Genomic DNA, 26,799 nt, shown 5'->3' with positions numbered 1-26,799 from the left:
TCACGTACGCTTTGGGGAGTGCGAACATCCACTCGTTAAGCGGGGGGGGGGGGATGAACAAGAGATATTGCAAATATCTGACAGACTCTCTTACAAAAACATCAGATTATGCGTTGCCTGAGTACGAAAGACGCAGAAATTACCCCAAAAATTCAGATCTACCGGGCATTAGTAATAGAGAGAACTTGCTGTTTTTTTCTAGTTCCAACTTTTCAAATTCCTTCAATCAAAAATTGCTAATTTATATAAAAGAACTATTCATGTTCACTATTCAAGTTTTTTGTTATTTTTCGACATTTTCGACCGGAAATATCAAACGTTACCTCATGTAGCATGTAAACGAAAACTTATTTAGAAAAGCGGTCAACTGAGATTAAAATTTGCAGCAGCTATGATTACGTCAACTGTCGAAAAGAGCGACAGAAAACAAATCAACAATGAAAGTATAATTAAGACATTCAGTCACAAACTTCAACTGATTTGTTTCATGATACAGACAAAAATCAATACACAACGAAAAGAATTTTCACAGAAGCGCATTAGCACACAAGGCCATTTTAAACCATACCAATAATGACGATTTCTATGAACAATTAGCTCATTTGAGGTCCTCGACAATCTTCACCAATCGTCGGATGATTACGAAACACTATATCTAATTCTGCACCAAACTCCACGGATTCCCAGAATCACCGTTTCCCAAAATTATTCAAAGATCTGATCATAAATCTCGTAAGGTCGAGTCATCACTATCTAATTATAGGTTTTACAATGGTAGTTGACACCACTGGGGGTATATTATGGGGTCCCACTTGCATATTTGACCTTCCAACAGCCGACATCTGGCCCTGCTGTTGCATCATATGTTGTTGCATTGGATTCCCATGCTGTTGTTGTTGGGCAGCTACAGCCATTTGCTGGTAGTGGAGTGGGTGGGGGTGATGGTGTGCTAGGGTTGCATTTGGAAAAGATTTCATTCCGGCATTAGGCAGCATATACCCACCAACAGGTCCTTTAAGTCCTCGACCTTCTGTAACCATCGCTGAAAAGTAGTCGCACCGTTATAGGTAAAATATTCATAACCCTCTTAGGGATATATTAAAAAACATGATATCTAATGGATCTTTTTGGTTTCACCCCCCTTTTTTCTAGCCCAATTAAAAATTTCAGTTTTGTTATAAGCAAACTACTAAAAGAGAGCGCGGTCAAAAGTTATAAGCTCACTAAGAATAGATCCCAATTATTTACCGGAAATAGGATAAACATTAACTGAGTCTAGAAACAATAGCAGCATTTAGCATAAAATGAGCACCAAAATCTGCACATCAAAAGAATCCATTCTATTATATTACGTGATGCTGCAAGCAAAATGAGGTAATACGAAAAATAGCATAGAAAGCAAATTGTGAAATTTGCGCATTTGATCGATCTGGGTAAAACACATAGCCAAAAAGTTGCTGAAAATAGACACTGTTGACCCGCTTGACGCACATTGGGATTGAAACAGAAAAGGAAAAAGAAGAAACAGATATAAATTGACTGCGTTTTTCTAAGTGCAAAAGTATTCTTATTTGGGGTGCGAATTCTGAATATTCGGTTAGATTCCAAAATTACACTGCAAAATAATACTATCAGCAACCAAACTCTTTAATGAACTTTGATAACCTAAAGCAATATGACTGCGCTTTATATGTTCATCCCGTTTCTTTTGATTTTCCTGGTTTGATTTTTACTGTATTCACTACATTACGTAATTCAATATGTGAAAGAACTTAAAAACCATACAGTTTCCGATACATTTTACCTTCTTTGCACAGTCATTTAAACATAGCATAAAAAGTTGAAAGGTCAACTGTCAATTTTCGCCGCGTTAGCAGTCTCCCGTTAAATGCTTCACAAATCGACGAGCAGTTAAAATTTTGGCACAACTTGTCTTCACCCCGATTTACTTAATCACCAACATTTGATAAAATTTGCAAGAACTTCTTAGGTGTACATCATTTAAACCGGCAGACTTTCCAACATTTCTTCAATCCCAAAAATCCCCGAAATCCAAACTGGTTGCCCGAAACCTACGCATCCCTGATTTTGATTGTTAATTGAACCATTTATAAATACATAGCCGGCCAATTGTCGGAAAATAGCCAACCTTGAACCGCTTGAAGCACATTTCGTGCGTTCGATATCGCATGTAACCCGACTTTCGTGCGTTCGATATCACATGTGACCAGACTTTCGTGCGTTCCGAGCCTAAAAATTTGCGCTCAAATTTGAAAATTTGTGGTTTCATGTCCGTTTGTGCGTTCTTCGTACGCTCGAAAGTGCGTATGTCCAGACTTTCGTGCGTTTATGTCCAAACCTATCGCCTGTTTTATTCATAAATAATGTGCACAACGTTTTTATGAAGTATTCATTTCAAGATATCTTAGGGTGATGGTTGTGATAAAGTTCACCAGCAGCTGTTAATTTTTATGTTAATGAAAGTTGCTCGAAGAAAGTAATGGTTGAAGGGGGTTCCAGCCATCCACTAATTAAATTTGATTTTGTTTTGCAACTTCAGCAATGGTCTATAGTTCTAGGCGTGAAATTGTCCAAAGCAAAACAAAATGTTGAATGCGACTTTTCCTGCGTTCGACGTTTTGGAGTTTTTGAACTCAATTGAGTTCAGCTTTTCTTCGTAGAAAGCTTTCACTTGATTGAGCGCTCTAGTAAGAGTGCTTAGTCAAATTGACTCATCAGTTTTTGGGTCTCTTGTTTTCGTTCAAAAAATTTGTGCGCTCCATGGTCAGTATGTCCAGACTTTCGTGCGTTTATGTCCAAACCTATCGCCTGTTTTATTCATAAATAATATGCACAACGTTTTTATGAAGTATTCATTTCAAGATATCTTAGGGTGATGGTTGTGATAAAGTTCACCAGCAGCTGTTAATTTTTATGTTAATGAAAGTTGCTCGAAGAAAGTAATGGTTGAAGGGGGTGCCAGCCATCCACTAATTAAAGCTTGATTTTGTTTTGCAACTTCAGCAATGGTCTATAATTCTAGGCGTGAAATGGTCCAAAGCAAAACAAAATGTTGAATGCGACTTTTCCTGCGTTCGACGTTTTGGAATTTTTGAACTCAATTGAGTTCAGCTTTTCTTCGTAGAAAGCTTTCACTTGATTGAGCGCTTCTAGTAAGAGTGCTTAGTCAAATTGACTCATCAGTTTTTGGCTCTCTTGTTTTCATTCAAAAAATTTGTGCGCTCCATGGTCAGTATGTCCGGACTTTCGGGCGTTTAAAGTTGCCTATTTCCAGACAATCGTGCCTTTATTCGTTTTTCCAGACCGTGTAATTTTGAACGCACGACACCCCACTTGTCCGTTCATTTCGGTCTGGACATATCGACTTTCGGCCTGGGACCTCATTGCCTGGGCACTTCAATTTAAGATCTTTTTTAAAAAACTACTTGGATCTTTTGAACAATTGCCCCCCCCCCTTTTGCAAAAGGGGGGGCTATTCTTGAATAGAATTTAAGCGAGCCATTTATTAACCAATCAGAGACGACTAATAACTTTCCACGCATGCACATACTATGTTAAATTGAATAGAATAAAATACGCCATGGTATGGCAACTAGCCGAACCGGAATACAAAGCGAAAAGAATTTCTGACTGGCGGGTCGGTGGGCGCGCTTCGCGCGCGTCGCGGCTTCGCCGCGATAGCCGACCCGCGATTTCCGGATTACATCCCACAGCGCATGGCCATGAACAGCGGACCGCAATTGCGCTTAAACTATTATTCAGCTTTCTAAAGTGTAGGCCAAGTAGTATCGTGGTAAAGTATAGCACAGAAGGGGTGGCGATTCTCTACTAGGTACCAAAGGGGGGCAATTGTTGAAAAGATCAAACTACTTAGATTGGAATGGAAAAGAATTTGCAACCCTCAGGACTTCCCATTGTATACAAAGTTGGATTTATTTCATCTTTGGAAATACTCTCAAAAATTAAAGCAGAATTTGTATCAGGCGGTTTCACAATGTTTTAACCCATCGAATAATAAACAATGTTTTTAAAACTTAAAATTTATCTTCAATGTTACCCTCGGATACGTGCAAGAGAGCCGACGTTATAAAGAGCCGACGTTAGAAAGCGCCGAAACCTGACATTATTTAAAAAGAGCCGAAAGCAAAAAGTTGCATTTAATTACCGTAAATTGTTAGTTGATTACCAACAAAAGTAGTTAAGGGGGTTAATTGGTCTGATGTTCGGTTGTGATAGTTTCATATCAAGTCCCATGAGCCGCTAAGGCATGGCCATGGCCCGCTATAATTTGAAGATAATTATTTATTACTTCGCTTTCAGTTTCTTTACTAGAAAATATTAAAATTTCATTTCTCAAATACTCCGTTATGATTGGCTGAGAATTTGGTAGTCTCATTTCAGAAGGCAATTTAATTGGCTGCAAAATTTATCGACTAATAATTTAAATATATTTTCGGCTCTCTTTCAATCGGCTCTTTTCACTTCGGCTCTCTTACAAGTCACCGTTACCCTCCCTTGGGTAATTGAACATAATCAAGCTCCAGCAGCAAGAGATGCTCGTTGACTACGAACTGTGGTTAAATTCAATTAGCTTGATAAATTAATCATTTATTATTATTAAACTTTCGGCTCTCTTTAATTTCGGCTCCTTTTGAAGTCTTCGAGTTTATCGAAACATATTATTACGATCGGATGTGTTATTCGCTGGCGCTAGTGAAAATGGCAGACGTACCAAAATATAGAAATTTTATTGCTGGCCAATCACAATCGAGAAAATGGGAATATTGTTTTCTGATTGGCTGATTGCTCAACAAATTCTCCATGTTTTAAAATAGGATATGCGCGTTAACGTAAAATTGCTCAGAAATTGCGATAAGCCGAAAAAGCAAAATTATACTGTTTTTGGGGAAAACTGGTCTCACGTTCGGTTGTGATAGATTCATATCAAGTCCCACGGGCCGCTGAGGCATGGCCATGGCCCGCGAGTCATGGCCAGATGCGGTAAAATACGGCCCGACCACGGATAGAACTTCGTTACTCTAGTTGATGAAATAACTGCGGTATATTTGTCCGCTTAAGAAATAGTGTTTTAAATTGGCCAATCACAGCTTCAGAATGAGTTTTATTGCTCATTTTACTTAAATTGTCGGTTAAATTTCTCATTTTTTGGTCGTCGGCTAAACGCCCTGTCGGCCAATACGGCGGCCACCTTGTGCCTCGTTCCACAATTATAGTCCTCAAAATTTCCAAAAATAAACAATGACTGATCTATCAAGGGGCCTATTTTACCTTTTTTTCAAATTGAGGCTTAATTACTTATCAGCATGCTTAACCGCTACCCATTTTATAAAGAATTTTAATTAGCCAGTAAACTATATTCCTCTATTATCAGTAAAAATTAGGCCCTTTCATAAGTCAGTCAATATTGACTAAAATTACACCGTCGAGATCATTTGGAAACATTTGAAGATGATTTTCAACCTGCACTCAGCAATTACCAAGAGACCGAATCACACCAAGAAAAAGGGATGGGTTTTAACCTAAAAGTCCCTATATTTGGAAAGGAAATTAGGATCTTTTCTGCTAGCGCCCCCCCCCCCCCCCGCTTAGTTAGGCACCCCCCATTTATAAATGTGTAAACATATTGTTAAAGCTAAGTAATCTTATACGTGAACATATATGAGCAATATGCATTTACTAAAAGCTACCACAGCTATGGTTTGAAAGTATTACGTATTCAACCAAAATTTGTTGCATATAACGTAAGCATCAATAAAAATTTTTGTATTAGATCATTTTTGGTGTTATCGGCTACAATAAGGGCTTAATTTTTTAAAACTTCTTAAGGAAACTATTCTAAAAGTGCCTTAAATCTACCTAGACACTCTTGTTTCAATGAAATGCAAATATCGCTCTTACAATTCACAAAAACTTAGATTTTGGGGGGTGCAAATTTAACGGCTATATAAGGCTGGGGGGGCGCTAGCAGAAAAGATCCGGAAATTAAAATGTTCACATGACATCCCGGGTCAACGATCATACAACTTTCTTTGATTTCGTACTAGGTCATATATGATTCTTAGTAATCATACTAGGTCATATATGATTTGTATGAATTCTTGGTAGTCATACAAGGACCATATATGATTTCCTAGAAATCATACAGGGATCAAACAAAAAAATTCAAAGACTAAAAACTGTATAATTTTGATTTTCCATTGAAGTTGAAAAAATTTCTTGGATATCATAGAAGGTCATATATGACACATAATACATTGACTGGTGCCACAAATTTTCGTATAATGTAGTCAGAGAACTTTTTAAATTATTATATCTCATTTGCAATCCACATTTGATTCTTTTTATGCGCTAAAAGAATAACTTTGTGGTTGAAACGTATTCAGAAAACGAATTTAACGTGGTATGCAATTTTTTCTTGATTAAATTTTTTTAGAGAGCATTTATATGTATAAACTGGCTTCAGAGTATGTCAAAAATTTTGTTATCTGCTTGGACTTACTCTTTCTTTTTGTGCCTAAAGTGCGATTGATATTGTACGTCAAGGTCTTTTGGCGGATCACAATGTGATGCCGGGGTATCATAAAGGTGATGCCCTACTGAATAAAAACAAAAAACATAAATGGTTAAAGACTTTCAAAAAATAGATGTATGATTCTTGGTATTCGTACTAGGATCATATATTATTTCTTGGTAATCATACAAGGATCATATATGATTTCTTTGGTTTCATACAAGGATCGTACTAAGAAATCAAGTATGGACAGTATGAAATCATATATGATCCTTGTATGAAATCAAAGAAACTTCAACCCGGGATGGAAAAATCCGACCAATTATATGACGACCAATAGTCCATTTTATGACCAACAGGTGTTGTGGAGTCAATCCGAAAAGCAATCATGTAACTTACCCAGTAACCCTGCCGTATCACTCGGGGTGCAGCTGCTCAGTGCCAAAGTGGACGTAACCTCACTCCTCTTCAGTTCTGTCTCCACTTCCATCATCACATTGGATAGATCTTCGACTATCTTCTTCAGTAAAAGTTGATCACTGCTGCCACTTTGAGCAGATTGCCCATTGGACCCCAAACCTGTCGAACTCTGAAATAGACTTCCCTTTCCTACCACGATCTGAGAACTCCTAACAATTCGCATTCATGTAAACAGAAGCAAACACATTCAATTTTGATGTAAGTAGGAACACGTATGCCGAAGATACAACCTTCAAAATAATAGTTTTAATGATTTTGATGGACCGTACCCGGCGGTAGTGTAGGACCGGGACGATCCGTGGACCGACTGAAGCAAGCTTCTTTGTCGGATCCGAGGATCAAAAAGCAGTTTAATATTGGTGCCAGGCAATGCCCGACATGCCAGATATTAAGCTGACAAGAACAGATACTACACATGATCTTAGCCAAAAGGCCGAGAAGCGATACCAGAAGATCCCAAAATCTCGGTATTTATCAAAAATCTCCATTCGGTTGGCGACAAGTACACAAAATCGTCAAGGGGTCTGCCTTAGTCTAACAAACCTAAATCACAAGGCTACCGCTTTGATATCGCACAAATACTTCTTGACAAGACGGGCAATATAGTTCTGAGATCAACGATTCCACAGCCGTTGGGCCAATTCATCAAGAAAATAAGCAAACGCTTCATTTTGTATTATACAGTACCGTACCACAATATCAGCTGATATTTAATGCAAAATAACAATATTTGGGAGCTCTAAATGCTCTGTTCTGACGGTCAGAAGTCGGCCGTACTATTAGAGACCGCCGAGTACTTGTAATTGTTTGATTTATTTGACGACCACTCGAAAATCCACTTATAGTATTTGACTAGTACTCGAAATGTCAAGTAGTGTACTCGAGAGCTCTCAAGTGTTTAATCATCCGTCGCGACTTAACACGAGGACGCAACAGCAGCGAAAATAAATACTATATGCGCGGTTTAAATAAGTTCATATAGCGCGCTTGTCATTACAAAAATAGTAACACACAAAAGCGATTGGTCGACGAGTAATTACTATAATCTACACAGCACTCCACCTGAACAAACTGAGAAATACATTTAAAAACACGAAGTTCGATATGCAGCTACAATTGTTCAAATTCCAAACCGAATGTCAGAAAACTTATTCACATTCATGAACTGCATAACTCCACCGCAGACCGGCAAATGGTTATGCAAATTGAATAGAAATTGAAAGCAGCCCATTATCGTTTTTTAATAGATAGATCTTCTACGGGTTTTGAAAAGCCATTTTGACCTGTTTTAAAAATAGGCAAAAATTATTTTAAATTCTAGTTAAAAAGACACGTAATAGCCTTTTTATCACGCAAAAAATAACGAATATATCAAAAACGAAACTACGAAAATTCATTAACTCAAAATCGTTATCCCTATACTGTAGTTATTCCAAAAATTTCTTTTTAGAAAAACCGAATATAAAAAACCGAATACTGAAAAAAAATTTGATTTCTGACCTGTTTGCTGTCCTGTTGTTGTCCCGATGCTTTTGCCGCTTCTTGTGCCAAAATTTGCACCTTGTTTTCCAGACTAGGGATCAGTTTGGTCCTGAGGTAAAGAGGCACCAGCTCATGGTCAAAGCACCTGTTCCAAAACAACATACAATCAAAGTGTACTCAACATTGTCAATTTAAATATAAAATTATTATCAAATAAAAATTATTACGTAAGAGGAGCATGCACGATAAAGGTTTGTTTTTATATCACATGTAGCCGACTAATTCGGAGCGAACGGCTCGCAAACAACCGGCGCGAAGGAGCAATTAAAAAATTGCTTAAACAGGATGGGGGCATAACCTATCGTTTACAAATGACTTCATAAGATCCAGTTTTACTCAATGGTTTAAGGAACCGAATAAAAATTGATTGTACCAAAAAATTTGAAAGAGCCAGCAATTTTGATAGGGTTTTGTAGTTAGACATACTCCTGTTTCTTAATGAGAGGATACAAGGATTGGTATCAACACCAATAAATATTAGAATGGATAACTAAGACAGATTATAACAACGTTCAAGCAAGGGGCATCTAAAACTGGGCTTCTATATTCGATTTTTTTTTCGTTCATTTTATATGGTTCTGCTAGGCAACTCCCGTTTAAATCACTTTCAGCAGAATGAAAGAGCGAAATGAACCCAGAGAAGCAATTAACAAAAACTTTGTAGAAAGTTTCTATATACATTGCCTGTCGACAGGCGAAAAAGTGGACTGAAAAAAAACTAAAAAAGTCTAAAAAGTCAGAGTTCCATCTTTCGCGAAAGGGCGAATAAAAAACTTAACTGTCACTTCCAGGAAGGAATCTTAACAAGGTTTCGCACAATATTAATACGCAATTGCACAAGAGGAAGAAACTGCAAAACTGGGTCCAAAACAAAAAAATTCATCGAAGTTCCCAATAAGTCAGCTTAAAAACAGCAAAACTCGAAAAAAAGCTCAGCACAAGCATGACTTAGAAAAGCAGTCGGCAATGCCGCTTATTGCGACCCATAAAAAAATTTTGCTCAAAAAACCATCCAATAAAACGTGCAGCAAATTGTTCTCCAACAACTTGCGAGAGGTTGGCTTCGTCAGCTCTCCACAGTTCAGGGAAGCTAGCTTTAGCTCAATTGAAAAGAGGTAGAATGACAGAGTGAGGGGATGGCACGAGGAAGGGGGTCCAGCGCACTGAGTTAGGTGTGGAACGATGAGAAGGGGTTGGAGCTGAAGTTGCGGGCGGGGGCTGTGGAGAAAGGGGGTCAAGTGGGTGGACATGAATTGTGTGTGGGTGTGGGGGGATATGAAGTAGGGGATCAAACTCTAAGAACCAACCCGTCAAACCATAAATTAAAGTCTGCGAAAATCCCAGTTTTACGAGTTATCCCGTTTTCGGGGAAGAACAGCACAAAGGTTGGGACGAAAAATCAGTCAAGCAAAAAATTGCATTTAAAGACCAATATAATTGCTACAAACATGTTTGAGAGCAAAAACACGACAATATTAGCAGCAGAAACATAAGAGTTGTCTAAAAATATTGAATACGAACTGAAAAAATGCTTTGAAGGTGGCGCATGTAATATGGAGAAGTTCTCTCTCTCTCTCTCTCTCTCTAAGAGATTTTTTGACCTACACTAATCGCTTTTTTTAAAACTCATAATTTCCCTAACCTCCGATTTTGCTCGCTAACCCCAAAATATAGCCTGCAAATTGCCTAAAAAGAGTAGCTGCTGACCCGCTTGACTCATTGCGGGATTGAAAGAGAAGAAAGAAATATAAAAATTAAAGGATTTGTCTCTAAATGTCAAAAAAGTTCTAATATGATATGCATTTTCAGCCAGATTATCAATTTACACCTAATTCAGCTTTTAAACAGAAAACTATCAAGACTTAGACTAATTTTAGCTAGCAATCGCTCTAATGACCTTTGACGAGCCAATGGATTATGACTTAATGACCGTGCATTAACAGTTTATCGTGTTCCTTTTGATTTTGCTCTTTTTGACCATATTCACATTGAATATCCACTATAATTCAATTAAAATTATATTCATTTCAAAGAGTGAGTGAGGTAAGTTAGAAGTCAAACGTGAAGGTCGTGACTAAAAGTGATGAAAACAACGTTCACAAGGCGAGATATTGTTCAAACAACACTTTCTTAATATACTATATTAGAATGTTGACGTTACACGCAGCAAAACTAATTGGTCAGTCGCCCAGTTTCCTGTTTTGGCCCGATCAAAATCGCACCACTCTGACTTCAAAACTAATCAAAATGTGTGAACAGATTCTCTAACTCATCAAAATTTTTGAATCGTACGAAAATTAAAACGATAGGATAACACAAAAGACCATCGACTTTGATATTTCGTGATACTAAAAAGAACACCAACGGAAAACATAGCCGGCAGATTGCCGGAAAATAGCCGCGCTAGACGCTTGTGGCCTTCCATGAATTGAATCAACAAAAGAGACAAGATAGGCAGATTGAACAGAAGTCGTTTTGTAGACCACTAGATTTTTTGGGTAAGATACGTACTGTCAATTTTATGTTACACATACGGTCTATAAGGAAAAAGACCTACTGGAGCTTTTTCGAAATTATTATTCGACATTCAAACTCAAGACTCTATTACTGAGGATTTAGGGCATATAAGTTGGACACTACTTAGATGCACACTATTGATCTTTAAGTAGTAGATCAGTAGTTCATAAAATAAAGTTCCATAAGTGAGTTCAGAAGTCAGTTTTTTAGTGAGGTAAGTCACGCAATCGACCTAAAAGCAGAAATGACGTCACGCACACAAATTTTAACTGCAAAGCAGTAGAAGTCACTGAAGTCATTGAAAAAGTCAGGTTAAGACGAGACAAAAATCTGTTAGACGAAGTAAAAAAACAGCAGGACAAGTCCTGACGTACAATTCAAAGAATTTTCATCGACTAAACAACCAAAAAAAAACAAAAAATCAATGTCAAAATGCCGCATGTGAACAAAAAAACCACTCGTGAGAAATCGAAGTTTGGTTCAAACAAAAAAACTAGACCTAGAATGAACTATGAATGGATTGGGAAAACCATTTAGAAAAAAATCCGATCCAAAAAATTAAAAAAAAACAGTGAAAATCAAAGTGAAGTTGCCGCATGTGAACAAAGTACCACTAGCGAGAAATAGATTTTTGTTCAAACACCATTTTCTCTTTCTGAGCAAAGAAAATTCACGCCGCAAAACCACTCGCTTTTTCGTTCCACTTCCTGTTTCGGCGTGAACAAAATGACTACTCCAATTTGACTTCAAAAATCAAGAATATGTGTGAACAGATCTTAAACATACCTCGCAGATTGCCAGAAAATAGCCGCCATAGCTTCGTAGGTCTGCAGTCTCAGTAAAAAACACAGTAAAAAAGACAAATCGTCTATTCATTGAAGGCTGATATCTTATATTTTGATTAAAAACCTATATAAGTTTTTGCTGCCTTTATTAGCTGCTCTCAAATAACCTTCATTTGGAGTGACATACACCCAAAGCAAATAAAAGTCAATTTCAAACTGCGGAAGTCATTTTTGAGAGTGAGGTAAGTCAAGTGTGAGCAAAAATATAATCACGCAAATGAACAAAAAAAACGACTAAAAAAACCACTAAGAGCGAAAAAGGACGTCACACACGCACTTCAGATAAAATTGCAAGAACGAATGAAAAAAAAGCAGATTTGAAGTTGTTGTGACGTCATATGGTCGTAACTAAAATCGCAACCGAAAAAAAAACGAAGGCCAATAATCGTCCCAACTATCGCTGTGCGGCTATTAAAAAAGACAGTGCCCCATTACAATTCAAATTCTTTGAATTGTAAAAAAATTAGGATCACAATAATAGCCGCCTGGAATTGCTAACGCGGCTATTGAAAAACAGCTTTAACTAACGAGTTCTACAATTTCGTGTATAGCCTAAAAAGCATTGGTACTAGTCATCACAATTATAATATTCCATTATAGCAAACTATCACAGATTAGTTTTCTCTTTTTCCAATCGGTTATATATAAAATGGTCTTAACTCTTTTCAATCGGTTATAACTTTTCTAACCGTTTCTTTTTCCAATCGGTTATAACTCTTTCAACCGTTTCTCTTTTTCCAATCTGTTATATCTAAAATGGTTAAAACTCTTTTCAATCGGTTATAACTTTTGTAACCGTTTCTTTCTCCAATCGGTTATAACTCTTTTAACCGTTTCTCTTTTTCCAATCGGTTATATCTAAAATGGTTATAACTCATTTCAATCGGTTATAACTTTTTTAACCGTTTCTCTTTTTCCAATCGGTTATATCTAAAATGGTTATAACTCTTTTTAATCGGTTATAACTTTCTTAACCGTTTCTTTTTCCAATCGGTTATAACTCAATTAACCGTTTCTCTTTTTCCAATCTGTTATATCTAAAATGGTTATAACTCTTTTCAATCGGTTATAACTTATGTAACCGTTTCTTTCTCCAATCGGTTATAACTCTTTTAACCGTTTCTCTTATTCCAATCGGTTATATCTAAAATGGTTAACTCTTTTCAATCGATTATAACTTTTTTAACCGTTTCTTTTTCCAATCGGTTATAACTTTTTTTTAACCGTTTCTCTTTTTCAAATCGGTTATAACTAAAATGAAAACAAAACTGCCTACCTTGCTCTGTCCTGCGTAAGTTCTGCTAAACGTGCGTCCTGTTCAATGGACAGATTCTGGGGACTGAACACAATACTGTTCAGAAGAGAGTATTTGGACTGTTGTAGAAGTTGCTGCTGTTGACTGGCATTGCGGGTGTGGAACCCAGGAGGCAGAGCCAGTTTTCTGCACAGCATGTTCAGCTCACCAGAGGTCACTGAGAAGCTGTCCAGAAGTGAGCTTACGTGTGCACCGGAGTCGACCTGTTGAAAGATTTTTTTAGTTTACCAAGTCAAAGTTACACCCCCTACTAGTCGAGCTAGACATAAGTTTCGGAGTTTATTCTTGAATGTATAAATGAAGAACGAGAAGAGAACGTTTCGATCATGATGTTAAACTGAATTAAGAATAGTTAACAATAATTATAATCAAGAAAAATTAATTAATCACTAAGAATATCCAAGACGTCAGAAAAATAACAAACTTAAAAATAGTCAAAACCGTTTTCAAACACAATTTTAATTTCGAATGCTACTGTGATTTGATTTAGATTTTATATTGATGAAAAATAGTTTATTGGTTAAGACTGAAAACAACTTCAAATTCCTATAGTGTCCATCAACATTAACAAAAAGTATTCCAAGACTCGATTGTGAGTGTCAGTAATTCAATTACCTCAGAAAAGCACAGATGAGTATCTGAAGGACACAGTAGTAATTAGAGGTCATTTTATCACATATAATCAAGTAAAGGGAGTCAAACCTTTAAAATTGTAATAGAAAAAGATTTGTATGCAACCAAGTTTTAGCTACATAAGCTTTGTTGATTGTACTGACAGTTGATTTTTTGATATGCTTCCATTACAGTTAATCTATGTACCTATTGGTTTGAACGGGAAAAGCGTATTTAAATAATAAGTTAGGATTCTCCAGCTCCTACAATGGTGACCCTTAACTGTTAACTACGCCTAAAACGGAAGCTAAACACCTATTTTTGTCCCTACACTTAATGATTTTACTACAGAAAAATTCGATTTGAACTTGACCTTTGCTCGACTTCTTAAATTTGTTTGTTTTTCTGCGCACCAATTGTTTCACATTACTGGTCTTACAGTGATGGACTGTTCAAGGGGTCACCCTGGTAAGTACAGGTTTGCGGGATTTCGGTACGGTAGGTTCGGTTTGGGTAGGTACTGGTCAGGGCTTGGTAAGTACTGGTCAGGTTTTGGTAAGTACAGGTTCGGGTACGGTAAAAACAGGCATTGGTATGGCCAGTACAGGTTCCGGTGACGCAGGTTCGGTAGGATCAGGTACCTGCAATTGCTCACGCGGCTATTAAAAAACGGCTTTAACTAACGAGTTCTACAATTTCGTGTATAGCCTAAAAAGGATTGGTACTAGTCATCACAATTATAATATTCCATTATAGCAACCTATCACAGATTAGTTTTCTCTTTTTCCAATCGGTTATATATAAAATGGTTATAACTCTTTTCAATCGGTTATAAATTTTCTAACCGTTTCTTTTTCCAATCGGTTATAACTCTTTTAACCGTTTCACTTTTTCCAATCGGTTATATATAAAATGGCTATAACTCTTTTCAATCGGTTAACTTTTTTAACCGAAGCTTTTTCCAATCGGTTATAACTCTTTTAATCGTTTCTCTTTTTCCAATCGGTTATATCTAAAATGGTTATAACTCTTTTCAATCGGTTATAACTTTTTTAACCGTTTCTTTTTCCAATCGGTTATAACTCTTTTAACCGTTTCACTTTTTCCAATCGGTTATATATAAAAAGGTTATAACTCTTTTCAATCGGTTAAAACTTTTTTAACCGTTTTTTTTCCAATCGGTTATAACTCTTTTAACCGTTTCTCTTTTTCCAATCGGTTATATCTAAAATGGTTATAACTCTTTTCAATCGGTTATAACTTTTTTAACCGTTTCTTTTTCTAATCGGTTATAACTCTTTTAACCGTTTCACTTTTTCCAATCGGTTATATATAAAAAGATTATAACTCTTTTAACCGTTTCTTTTTCCAATCGGTTATAACTCTTTTAACCGTTTCACTTTTTCCAATCGGTTATATATAAAAAGGTTATAACTCTGTTCAATCGATTATAACTTTTTCAACCGTTTCTTTTTCCAATCGGTTATAACTTTTTTAACCGTTTCTTTTTCAAATGGGTTATAACAAAAATGAAAACAAAACTGCCTACCTTGCTCTGTCCTGCGTAAGTTCTGCTAAACGTGCGTCCTGTTCAATGGACAAATTCTGGGGACTGAACACAATACTGTTCAGAAGAGAGTATTTGGACTGTTGTAGAAGTTGCTGCTGTTGACTGGCACTGTGGGTGTGGAACCCAGGAGGCAGAGCCAGTTTCCTGCACAGCATGTTCAGCTGACCAGAGGTCACTGATAAGCTGTCCAGAAGTGAGCTAACGTGTGCACCGGAGTCGACCTGTTGAATGTTTTTTTTTCAAATTTTACCAAGTTAAATTTACACCACTCAGGATTTTAAATTCAATTTACAATAGTCGAGCTAGACATGAGTTTTGGAGTTCATTCTTGAATGTAGAAATGAAAAATGAGTAAAAGTTCAATCATAATCGTAAACTTAACTAAGAATAGTTAATAATAAAAATGATAATTAAGAATAATTAATTAATCACTATAAGAAGATCTGTATAAAATTACTATAAAAAGAATAATAGTGAAAATGATTTTTAAAAACGCAATCTTTTGATGCCACCGTTCGAATGCCACCGTGATTTGATTTAGATTTTACATTGATGAAAAATAGTTTGTGGCTCAAGATTGAAAACAGCTTCAAAGTTGGCTGGTGTTCGTTAAGATTTTTAAAATATTACAAGACTCGATTGTGAGCGCCATTAATTCAATAAAAAAGCACAAAAATAAGGGAATATTCGCCAAAAACAACGACTAGGACAGACAGAGCAACTCAAGACATGCAACAGTCAGATAATGGCCGATTCTCGAACTGATTTTTGAAGCAAAACCGACTAACGTCGAACAAATAGCTCTTGAACGACTGGTGGGAGCTCGACTCTTGTACCTGCCTCAGTGGGAGTGGTGAGGGGGGTTGTGGTGGGGTGGGGAGAGGGTTGCAAGTTGCTTCAAAGCAAGGAGGCTTTTATCAGAGGTTATCATATACCAGTATTGGGTACCAGATTTAGGAAGATAGTGAAAAATCGACGTACTTCTTAATCAATTTTTGGTCTATAACTGTAACCAATTGAATGGAAAAGTTGCCTACAATTGTGATAGAAAAATTTCAAAAAAGGTTAGAGTCAAAATTTGGACACACGACTCCAATAATTACATCAAACTCCATTCAAAATTAGTTGATCACGATACAAGCAAAGTAGCCACAAGCAAAGTTATAACCCACTTTAATGAGAAGTTGTTCCAGTCCGTGTTTGACCTCTGTCACAGACACCAATAGTTCATCAACTAAAGAGTGTATGGCTGTATCAGTGGCACTGTTGTTGCTATTATTGTTATTCCCACTTCCACTATTGGCACCGGTTCCCCCACCCCCGTGAGCCTGTTGGTGAGCATGATTACCGACTGTACCCGGCTGGACAGTACTATTACCAGCTGCAGAATCCAATCACCGTTGAACAAATAGCAACTTATAAAAAAATATTTCATGTCGATAAAAATTTCCGAAAAAAAAATATTTCGCAAGACATTTTTTCACAATTTCAAGCCCTTTGTTTTTATGCAAAGCCACATGAAAGAATTTCAAGGCTCAGATTTGTTTTAAAAAATATAACGTTCAAATTCTTTCTATGCTCAGATTTCTGCTCGTTCATCAGGATTTGATTTATTTAGCTGTCCTGTGTGCTTCCGAGGTCTGATCAGAACTACTTTTCAAAAGGTACCTCAATCTTGGGGTAGATACATACAATACGTCACAACCATTAGATGACAAAAAATTCATTAATCATTGACAAAATTCTCCCTAGAGCCATTTAGTAGACTATAATTGTAGACTGTTACCTACAAGATCGTGCCATCAAAACTCCCGCATCAAATCGACAATGAAAAAAGGATGAAATGAAAATGATAGTAACGATTTGATTTAATAGCTATGATTTAATAAAACCCTTTCAATAGTTACTCAATTTTCTCCAACCGGCTACCGGGCTTTCACGACATAGGCGATTGAAAACTTTGCTAGTTCAATAGTAATCGTTATTGGTACATTGATAAACAAAAGTCGCTACAGAACTTTTTCAGACGATTTGGCAAAATTTTTCCGACGATCAAAATTCAGATTTAAACTGGGGGCTCATTTCCCAAACCCACAAAAGATGGTTCAAAAATTTTTCACACAATTTTGCAAATAATTTGTTCAACAGATGGCTGGCTGTTGCACCACGTTGTTGAACATTTGTTGATTTGCAGGGTTTAAGTTCATTCTCATTCACTCAAACTCATGTCAATACACACACAAGGTTGTTCACATACAAACAAGTATGAAGACCTCACATTTCATATATCTGAAAATCAAAATCAGTTTCGAATACAGTTATGTATTCTGGTCATTGTAATCATTCATTTTTCTATAATATCGCATCGCAAGCTCCCCCTCCCTCCCCCCCCCCCCCCCCCTCAAGCTTAGTGGGCGCATAGCATATTATTAGCGCCCCCACACGCACGTGCCATATTTTTACATAATGATTTACTATGTAATGGCACGTGCTCTGTAACTCTGTAACTGGGGGCAGCATAACGTACTGGGGGGCGGGGGGGGGGGCACAAACGGAAAAGATCCCATTTTTCTATAATGTGGGCATCTCAAGCCCCCCCGGGCCATCTATTATTTTACTTGATTTTACCTCCTTGCACATTTATTTAAATGTAAAAAAAAGATGAAAGGTCAACTGTCAGTTTTCGCCGCCTAAGCAGTCCCGCTTAAATGCTTCACAAATCGACAAGCAGTCAAAATTTTGGCTCTACTATTTTTCACCCCGATTTATTTAATCACCAATATTTAATATATTTGCAAGAACTTTCACGTGTACATCAATTAAACCTGCAAACTTCAGACCCTTCCCCAAAACCCTAAAATCCCTCAATTTTACCTGAACCCTACGTATCCCTAATTTTTAATTTTGATTGTGCCGTTTATATAAATAATGAATTGAAATCGGGATGGAACGATGGATGGAACAGCTGGATATAACCAGTCTATTTGCACACCCAACTATGTACTTTTTGGTCCTTAGAGATCCCTTATTTCAGTCATAATAAATTCCCGGCACCAGTGGAAGATTAGATGAATTTTTGGTTTCGACTGTCAAAAAAATTAACGCCATAAAGGCAACCCTATGAAAGATGAGAGATAAGAGCAATAACAAAACGATCCCAAAAATCCATGACTGAGTATTAAATTGATAAATCAATAAGAGATTTCTAAGAAACCCGTAACTTGCCCGAAGTCGATTCGTAACTAAGCATCCTGTGTGTTAAAACGTGTAGTAATGAAATCAATAAATTGTTGAATACAAAATTTAAATTGAACTCGATTTACAAAGAGATGATTAAAACAAATCAAAATTTAATTATTTCCAGAGGAGGTATTAGAAAGCATAAACTGAATTTAATTCGACACCTTCTTATGAAGACAACCACTTCTAAATGCAATTTTTCTTACCCAACGCAATACACGGATCGAATTCTGAAGTAAACGAAAAAAGAAGCCTTAAGAAATCAATCAATATAACTATTTGCGAATAGTTACCCTTATCATTTAAAATTTCTCTTAGATTCGCATTAAAGTTAAATGCTACCATTACATTAATTTGTTTTTGGAAATTACAGTTAGTTACAAATACACTATAATTTATCTCTAAATGCAACGATCGTTGGTGGTGGGTGGGGTGCGCCGGGGGGGGGGGGGGGGGGGGTGGTGATTAGGATTTTATGAAACGATTTGGTTGTCTTCACAGGGCGCATTCATTTTAATGTCATTCACAATTAAATCTATCTCGTGTTGTGACTAAGCTCTTCACGTTTCGACAAAATAGGTTGCTTTCAATATTTACCCATATTCGTATTCATATTAATATATAATCTAATTTTAATGTATAAACAAATTTCCAGCTGCGTAGAGACGCTAACAATTTTTAAGGTGAAAACCTTTGTTGGGTGTATGAACGGGAAACTTAGTACCCCCAACACTGTATGAACGTCGAAGCTCTGCTTTTTTGCTAAAAAATCTTTGCCAAAGAAATTTGATCGTCAGTCTCTCCTAACAAGATTTTTCCGTTACGTTCTTCCTTATAATGTTCCATCTCAAACACAAATTTTCACCTCCCTTTCGCAGATCCAAAACGCCTCCAAAGATCCAAAGTTACCAGCAGATGAAAATAATTCCACTTTTCGCAAAGCATGACTTCAAAAACGCCGATACATTTCAAAACGCTTCAAACTATGCACTTAACAGTATTCTCTCAGCCATTCAGCGAATACAGAGACAAAGATAACCCTGTCCAACTATTGATTTACATAGTCGGGCTAATTCAATTGATCTGACATCCAAAATGCAGTACTAAAGAAAACTGATCTCGGAACAATTTGAATTTTATCATGATCCATTTTGAACCCTATAATGAACCCCCCTATACTTCTTTAGTAGGAACATTTTTTTTCAGAAAAGCGAAAAATTAGTTTACTTGATTTTACCTTCTTTGCACAGTCATTTAAATGTAAAAAAGATGAGAGGTCAACTGTCAGTTCTCGCGGCCTAAGCAGTCCTGCTTAAATGCTTCACAAATCGACAAGCAGTTAAAATTTGGGCTCTACTTACCTTCACCCCGATTTATTTACTCACCAATATTTGAATATATTTGCAAGAACTTTCACGTGTACATCAATTAAACCTGCAAACTTAAGACCCCGCCCCAAAACCCTATAATCCCTCAATTTTGGGCGTTAATCCCAAAATGATTGCCTGAACCCTACGTATACCTAATTTTTAATTTCGGTTGTACCGTTTATATAAATAATGAATAGAAATCAGGATGGAACGATGGAGGGGAGAAATGCTATGGTGGGAAAGATGAATTTCATCATGATTCATTTTGAACCCTATCTTCAACCCCCCTGCACTTCTTTAGTAGGAACAAAAAATTTTTTTTCGGTAAAGCGAAAAACAGTCGTATCGGAGACCAATATGTTATAACTTCAGTTTTCAAAAATTTTTCGGAAGTATAAGAACTCCAGTAATGCCTCAAAAAAAATTTGCAAAACCAAATGAAACTGAGAAAACTCGTTTGGAATTGGAAAAATCTGTTAGGAAGAACGTTTGCAAATGGAAAAGAGAACAATACTTCCGCTTTGTTAAAATGTAAATTTTCCCCGCAATTCCATCAATCTAACCAGTTCGTTTGCTGGTTACATGCGACTGTTACCCAAACCTAACTACTCGCAGTAACCTAGGTAACACGGCAAGCAGTTGTACTTATTAGATATGACTTGAGTATAAGCCTCCCCGTATAGATATTTACAATACTCAGACATTCCCCATACTCTAGATATTGCATAACTGTGATATACAAGGAAAAATTGTACAATTCGTTCGTGGCGATAAATTATTAAAATTACTTAATTTCTAATTTACTTTCTTATTTCATTTTGTGTCTGTGCACGTTGTCTAATTCCTGTGGCTTACCGCCATTTTCCTAATTTAGCTTGCTCAGTTCTTTAAATTGTATGATCAAATAGCTGATCAAAGTCTTGTTCCATTTCTAATTCCATTCGTTCGCATATCAATTCAATTATAAGTTGAATCTCTTTTCAACTAAATTCTGCTCATCTAATACGCTCAAACATTCGAGTTTGAAATTTAAGTCATTCGCTAAGCGAATCACTACTACAAATAAAAACTAGCATTCGCGGAGCGAATACAACGCAAAGTTGCCAGTGAATTAATATACCTCAGTAAAACTAAACAAGGCGGCTCGGTAATGTGCGATGGCACATAAGGTTCCGACCCCGCCCATCCACAATTTTGGCATAATTGTCTACCAAATGAGGAACAGATAGAAAAACCCAAAAATTATTTTTTGTGAATCCCGAAAAAGCCCAAGTCTTTTCCAAAAAATTCTGTATGAACGATAAGATAGCCTTCCAAGCAAATAATTCAGTGGAGTAAACATTAATGCATTAGATGTCTGTAATATCTCAATATTAAGAAAGCGAGTCAAGACGAACAGCAAAATCAAACAACAACAACAACAACAAACATTAATTACATCAAAAAATTTATGTCCCTCTTAAAAACTAAATTTAATAGCAAAGTCAACATACCGTCGGATAAACCTAAAACTAAACAAAAATAACTTATAAATCACCAGAAAACATATGCAACCAGTTCATAAAATGGTTTGGTAACAATTATACAAAAAAGAACAAAAACAGTAGGTAAAAAAATTAACTTATTTTTTTGAAACAGTTAACTTCAAAGTAATAAATTCCATTAGGAATCAATTAAAATTACCACAAACTTATGATTACCACTGCTTCTATAGAAGGGCATTAGGACCTGTCCTTATTCATTTTTTAAAGCGGCTAAAAAGAACAACAAAGAACAAACAAAATTTCAATTGAAACTTGCCAGAAAACGCTGTCAAAACAGTCAAGCCAAATTTTGGCACACAAAATATATTTGATTGCGCCTTCTTCAAACAGCTATAATGTAGTACGTGGCCATTCATTAGTAAGACTAGGTAACAAGTAGACAAAAAAAGCGAAGTGCTAAAGTATGTAATACTTTTGACTTTTTTTTCGAAACAAAATTACATTCAATATCCTAAAAGGCATTAATTACAAAAGAGCTATTTAAATCGGGTCGTTTATTCGTGAAAAGGAAGCCCTCGAGACCTGTAATTATCCAGAAAATTTCTTGCATCAACAAAAAGAACGTCAAATATGACAAAAATCAAATTAATTTACTTTTTTTTGTGAAAAACTGATGTCGAAGCCAGTAAGGTCATAACAAATTCTTTAGAAAAAAGATTTTGGGACACCAATCCCTTTTATTCCCTTGACACCCAAAATGCCATATTTGACCTGTAAATAACTAACGAGATTAGGTAACAAAAAGAAACATAAAAAAAACAAAATTGCGAAATTAAAAAGTTTTTTTTTAAATTTTGGAAAACGATTGTTTTCAAAGTCATGAAAGCCATCAGCTATCTATTAATATCAGAATATCGATTCTTCTATTCTTCCATGAAAAGCCAATGAAAGCTATCACTATACAGGAAATTTCATACGACCGAACCGACAAATCATAAATGACAGTTAGAGACAAAATAAATTTAAAAAGTCGAGGCCGTTAAAACGATGATATATATCTTTCAGGATTTTAATATGTTCAATTGTGCCTTATTTTGAATGCAAATAAGGTGACATGAGAACTGTCAATAATCTGATAATGTGACAAAATTAGAATACGTGAAAAACTGGCAAATATCAAAACAAACAAAAATCTGAAATCTTGTCGTATCAAAGCCAGAAAACAATAACTTCAGGCTTAAAACTGCAACAGAGATTAAATGTTCAATCAGTAGGAAAAAGAAGCAGTCTTTCTTTGCTGACACTAAGCTGGAAGTTGTACAAATTAAGAAAAAAATGGAGGAAAAAATATTTAAGCTATTATTTATTGAAAAGTCAATTATTTTTAAAAAAAGAAACGACCATAAACTTTCAATTAAAAAACTAAATGCATTAGCTTGGAGCTGCTTAGCAAGCGAATTGGTCGGACCTATCACTCCTGAGCTTTGATTTGATATGTTCTGTTCTTTATTATTAAAAAAAAGTTTTTTTTAAAAAAAAAAGACCGACTGATTACAACCCGATTTTTTTCGGATTGTAACAGTCCAAGAATGGCCCAAAACTAGCCCTGTAAATACTTATTGTCAGTTAGGAACAATTGATTTTTCGAATGTTGTAGATATAGATAATTTGTTAGTTGAAAACTCAAAATAAAATCTGCATTTTTGATAATCAACGAGTAAAGTTAGCAAAAAACTTCAACGAGTAAAGTTAGCAAAGTTTTAACTACAGTGCACTCTCAGCGGACTCTGAAGTAGAAATAGCCCCCCTCTGAGTCTACAAAGATTGTATGAGTGTTGTTTGGGGGTTTACTGTCGGCAAATTTAATCAAAGTGGACAAAAGTAGCTTATTTCGTGCTGTTTTTGATGAAAAAGGCTGAAAAGGAATGAAAAGGATGAAAAATTTTGAAATGTTTATCCAGATTTTTTGACGAAAAAAATGAAATCAAAACAATCAACAATGCTTTTTCGTCTTCAAAAATAAAATCAACGACACTATTTATAAAAATTATAACAAATTTTAGCAAAATTGACGAAAATTTAGGCAAAAATTCCGGAAAATGTGAATAAAAACAACGTAAATTCACTCTTCTTTTCTCAGAAGTTTAAACCTCGATAACTCCCTGTAAAAACTAAAATTAAAAAAAACTTTTTAATTCCATATTTTATGCTGGACGAGCTTTCTAATGATACCAGTCTCAACTCTCTACGATGAATATATCGAGCGGCGAAAATTCACGGAACAAAAAAAACCCATTTGAGTATATAGTTCTTCCTCCCCTCAAGAGGGTCGGAACAATTAAGCGTGATTTCGCACCGCAAAAACAACCATCTTTTTGGCACAATTTAATTTCGAATTTCAACCAGTAATTCAACGAAATTCTACAGAAAAGAATTTCTGTGCACTTTGGCGCAGCCAACAGGTGAATCTCGATAGATACCTTTGTCTATCGGACCCTTTTGGGAGAGGGCGACAACGGATCCACCAAAAGATGAGAAATGGAAAATTCAGGTCAAGTTGGCCATCTTAGCTAGAGAAAGCATAACCCTGGACAACCTATTCGAGCCGAAACCAACTCGTGTTAAACTACCACCCGATCCCAAGTACGAAGCCTCGATTGAGGATGCTACTGAAGAGACGGAAAAAAACGACAAATTCGAAACAGCCAACTCAAACTCCAATGGGATCCGAAGTGCCAGAAAATAAATGAGGCAGACATACTTTGTGATGAAAGTCCGTGAACACTATGCGACCAAAATGCGTTTCCCTTCTCTACCTCAGCATCGGCACTGAGGGTCGTCGTCTCCTGACGCAGAAACTTCCTCATGACAACATATACGACCTTTAAATTGTGGGAAAAGCTAGATATCGCCTTCATCCAACTTCGTAATATAACTTTCACGCTACGTTTTCGCTACGTTTTCTTTTCAACAATACTAAAAAAAAGGGGAGACAGCAGATCATTTTACAGTTCTCTCAAGGAACTTTCAGAAAGTTGCGACTTTGAAGACCGCGAGGAGGCTATCATTCGAGATATTTTCATCACAAACATGCTAGATGACGACATACAACGTGAACTTTTGAGACACAGTTGAACCTGAACGAGCATTTAGTATCGCTCTCAACATGAAATGGGCCACCAGAACCAACAGAGGATTTCCTGCAACAACAACGGTGTGAATGCGATTCAACAGTTCTCGATTTCGTGGCGCGAATACCCGTGCACAACAGAGCAACAGAAATAAAATCAATCGCAAAGTAAATAGCCTTCGCCGGAATTGTGGGCAAAACTAGACATCGACACAAAAACTAGACATCGACACACCATCAGGTTTGCCCCAAGTTGGGTAAGAAATTTAACCACTGTGGACTTGTAAACCACTTCGCAAAGGTAGGTCGGAAAAAAACATTCACAAACATACACAGCGAAGTAAACGCATAAATAACGTTGAAAACTCCAAAACCACAGATCAATCTGAACAACATGTAAACTTCATTAATTACAACGAACAAAACCCATCTGGATATATTCCTCGAACGATAATTACGTCGCAAGGATAGATCAAAATATTACTGCGACAATCGCACCGCAAAACATGAATATAAAAATCGGCAACCCAGATTGCAATTTGCTACTCGATTCCGGCAGCGGATGTATAATCATTAATTTGTCAATCGCTAAGCATATAATGCTTAATTCTATTCAAGCCAAATGGTCTGAGAAAAAACCACTCGATCATTTTCCAACGATACTGTGGAAACTTTAGGGACATGGAAAACACCTGTTAAATTTAACGATTGGCAAATACCAATAGCAAAAACAACTGTTGTCGCTGACGGATCGCTACGCATTCTAGGACGAATTTTGTTAGCTCAACTAGGAAAATCGAAAAACACAAAAACCTTGCCTTAAAGTCGAAATTAATACTATCGAACCCCTATGCACCATAAAAGAGTCAATAGCGAAAGAATTCCCCGAATTAACAACACGAAATGGCAAATGAAAACATCACACAGTAAAATCAAAATTTCACAGAAAACATCAAGTAACTCATCGAAAAGGAAGAGAAGTACCAATTCACCTACAACCGAAAGTTAAAATCGAACTCAAAAAATTATTAAATGAACAACGTTTTGAAAATAAGTCGAACAGCTCTAATCAATTCTTGACTTCAACGATTGTAATCACCGTAGATCTATCAATCAAAATAGCCTTCGATTCAAAAATTTTAAACAACATAAATACCAAACATTGATTCGCTAATTCAAACATTTTCCCACTGTCAAACAGGCGGCAAGAAACCACCTACTTTACTACGTTTGATTTTCAATAAGCATGCAGCCAATTAAATTTGCACGTTGATACGTCCCACCATTGTAATTTCAATCTAGTAAGCGGGGATAAGACCGGCACTTACCGCTTCAAAACAGCTTCTATGGCTCAACTGACATGCCGGCCGAATTTCAGAAAGCTATCCGACTGCACTCTGACTTGCCTTAACAACACTTTCTTTTTCTTAGATAATATTTTAATAGTAAGTAGAAGACGCATTAAAGATCATTTACATCTTGTCAGAAAATGCCTAATAAAACTAGATAAAGAAAATCTTAGAATCAATTTAGCAAAAATTTATTTCGCAAAAGACCAAATCGAATGGCTCGGACAACGAAAAACACAATCAAGAATCTCCATTAGCATTCAAAATGATCGCGATTCAGCAACTCACTTCACCAACTAATTTAAAAAGCCAAGATCATTTATGGGCTCTGTTCATCATTTGGGTAAATTTATACCCAATTTATCACAACTTTATCACCCCCTTCGATCTCTACTAAAAAAATGAAATTTGTTTGGACTACTGAAAATGAGAAATCTAATTAAAGAAGAAATCGCCGAAGCAACACAAAATAAGCATTTTAGTCCCAATTTAGAAACACGAATTAAATGTGATGCATCGAGAAAAGGTCTCGGCTGCGCACTCGAACAGCGTACCCCTGATGGTTGGCACACGGTAGCATTCAACTCGCGTTTCCTCAACTCAACTGAGGAACGATATAGCATGAACGAACGCGAATTATTGGGTGTAACTGCTCTGCAAAGCAGTCACTCACAATTATTGCTAATTTTTGACGAATCGCTGAATCTTTTTGCACCGTTTTAATGATGTCCAAATCTGATGACCAAACTCTTTCTCTTATCAAGCAAACGACAGCCTCAAAAATTGTTTCGC

The 26,799-nt window shown here is 36.4% G+C and overlaps 2 protein-coding genes and 1 non-coding gene across 4 annotated transcripts in view; all 3 read right to left on the bottom strand.

Moving 5' to 3' along the window:
- Positions 1-26,799, bottom strand: part of LOC142342559 (AP-3 complex subunit delta-1-like) — a 365,254-nt gene that overhangs the window by 225,522 nt on the left and 112,933 nt on the right. The window lies entirely within an intron of this gene.
- The window catches only part of LOC142342508 (uncharacterized), a 35,568-nt gene continuing 9,116 nt past the window's right edge, over positions 348-26,799 (bottom strand). The window contains exons 2-8 of the mRNA XM_075393856.1: positions 24,619-24,728; positions 16,607-16,815; positions 15,419-15,655; positions 13,214-13,455; positions 8,534-8,660; positions 6,953-7,142; positions 348-1,042 (exon numbers count right to left, since the gene is read on the bottom strand). Coding sequence (XP_075249971.1) covers positions 750-1,042; positions 6,953-7,142; positions 8,534-8,660; positions 13,214-13,455; positions 15,419-15,655; positions 16,607-16,815; positions 24,619-24,728 — 1,408 coding nt within the window. The 3' untranslated portion in view covers positions 348-749. The remainder of the gene's footprint in view (positions 1,043-6,952; positions 7,143-8,533; positions 8,661-13,213; positions 13,456-15,418; positions 15,656-16,606; positions 16,816-24,618; positions 24,729-26,799) is intronic.
- Positions 7,287-7,478, bottom strand: LOC142343357 (U2 spliceosomal RNA). Its single transcript, XR_012759223.1, has one exon. It is a non-coding gene; the product is annotated as a U2 spliceosomal RNA (small nuclear RNA).

The sequence above is a fragment of the Convolutriloba macropyga genome, chromosome 7, assembly GCF_964194025.1.
Source record: "Convolutriloba macropyga chromosome 7, txConMacr16.3, whole genome shotgun sequence".
NCBI classification, from domain to species: domain Eukaryota; kingdom Metazoa; phylum Xenacoelomorpha; order Acoela; family Convolutidae; genus Convolutriloba; species Convolutriloba macropyga.
Note: the sequence above shows the minus strand (reverse complement) of the source record. Positions and strands in the feature narration are given on the sequence as shown.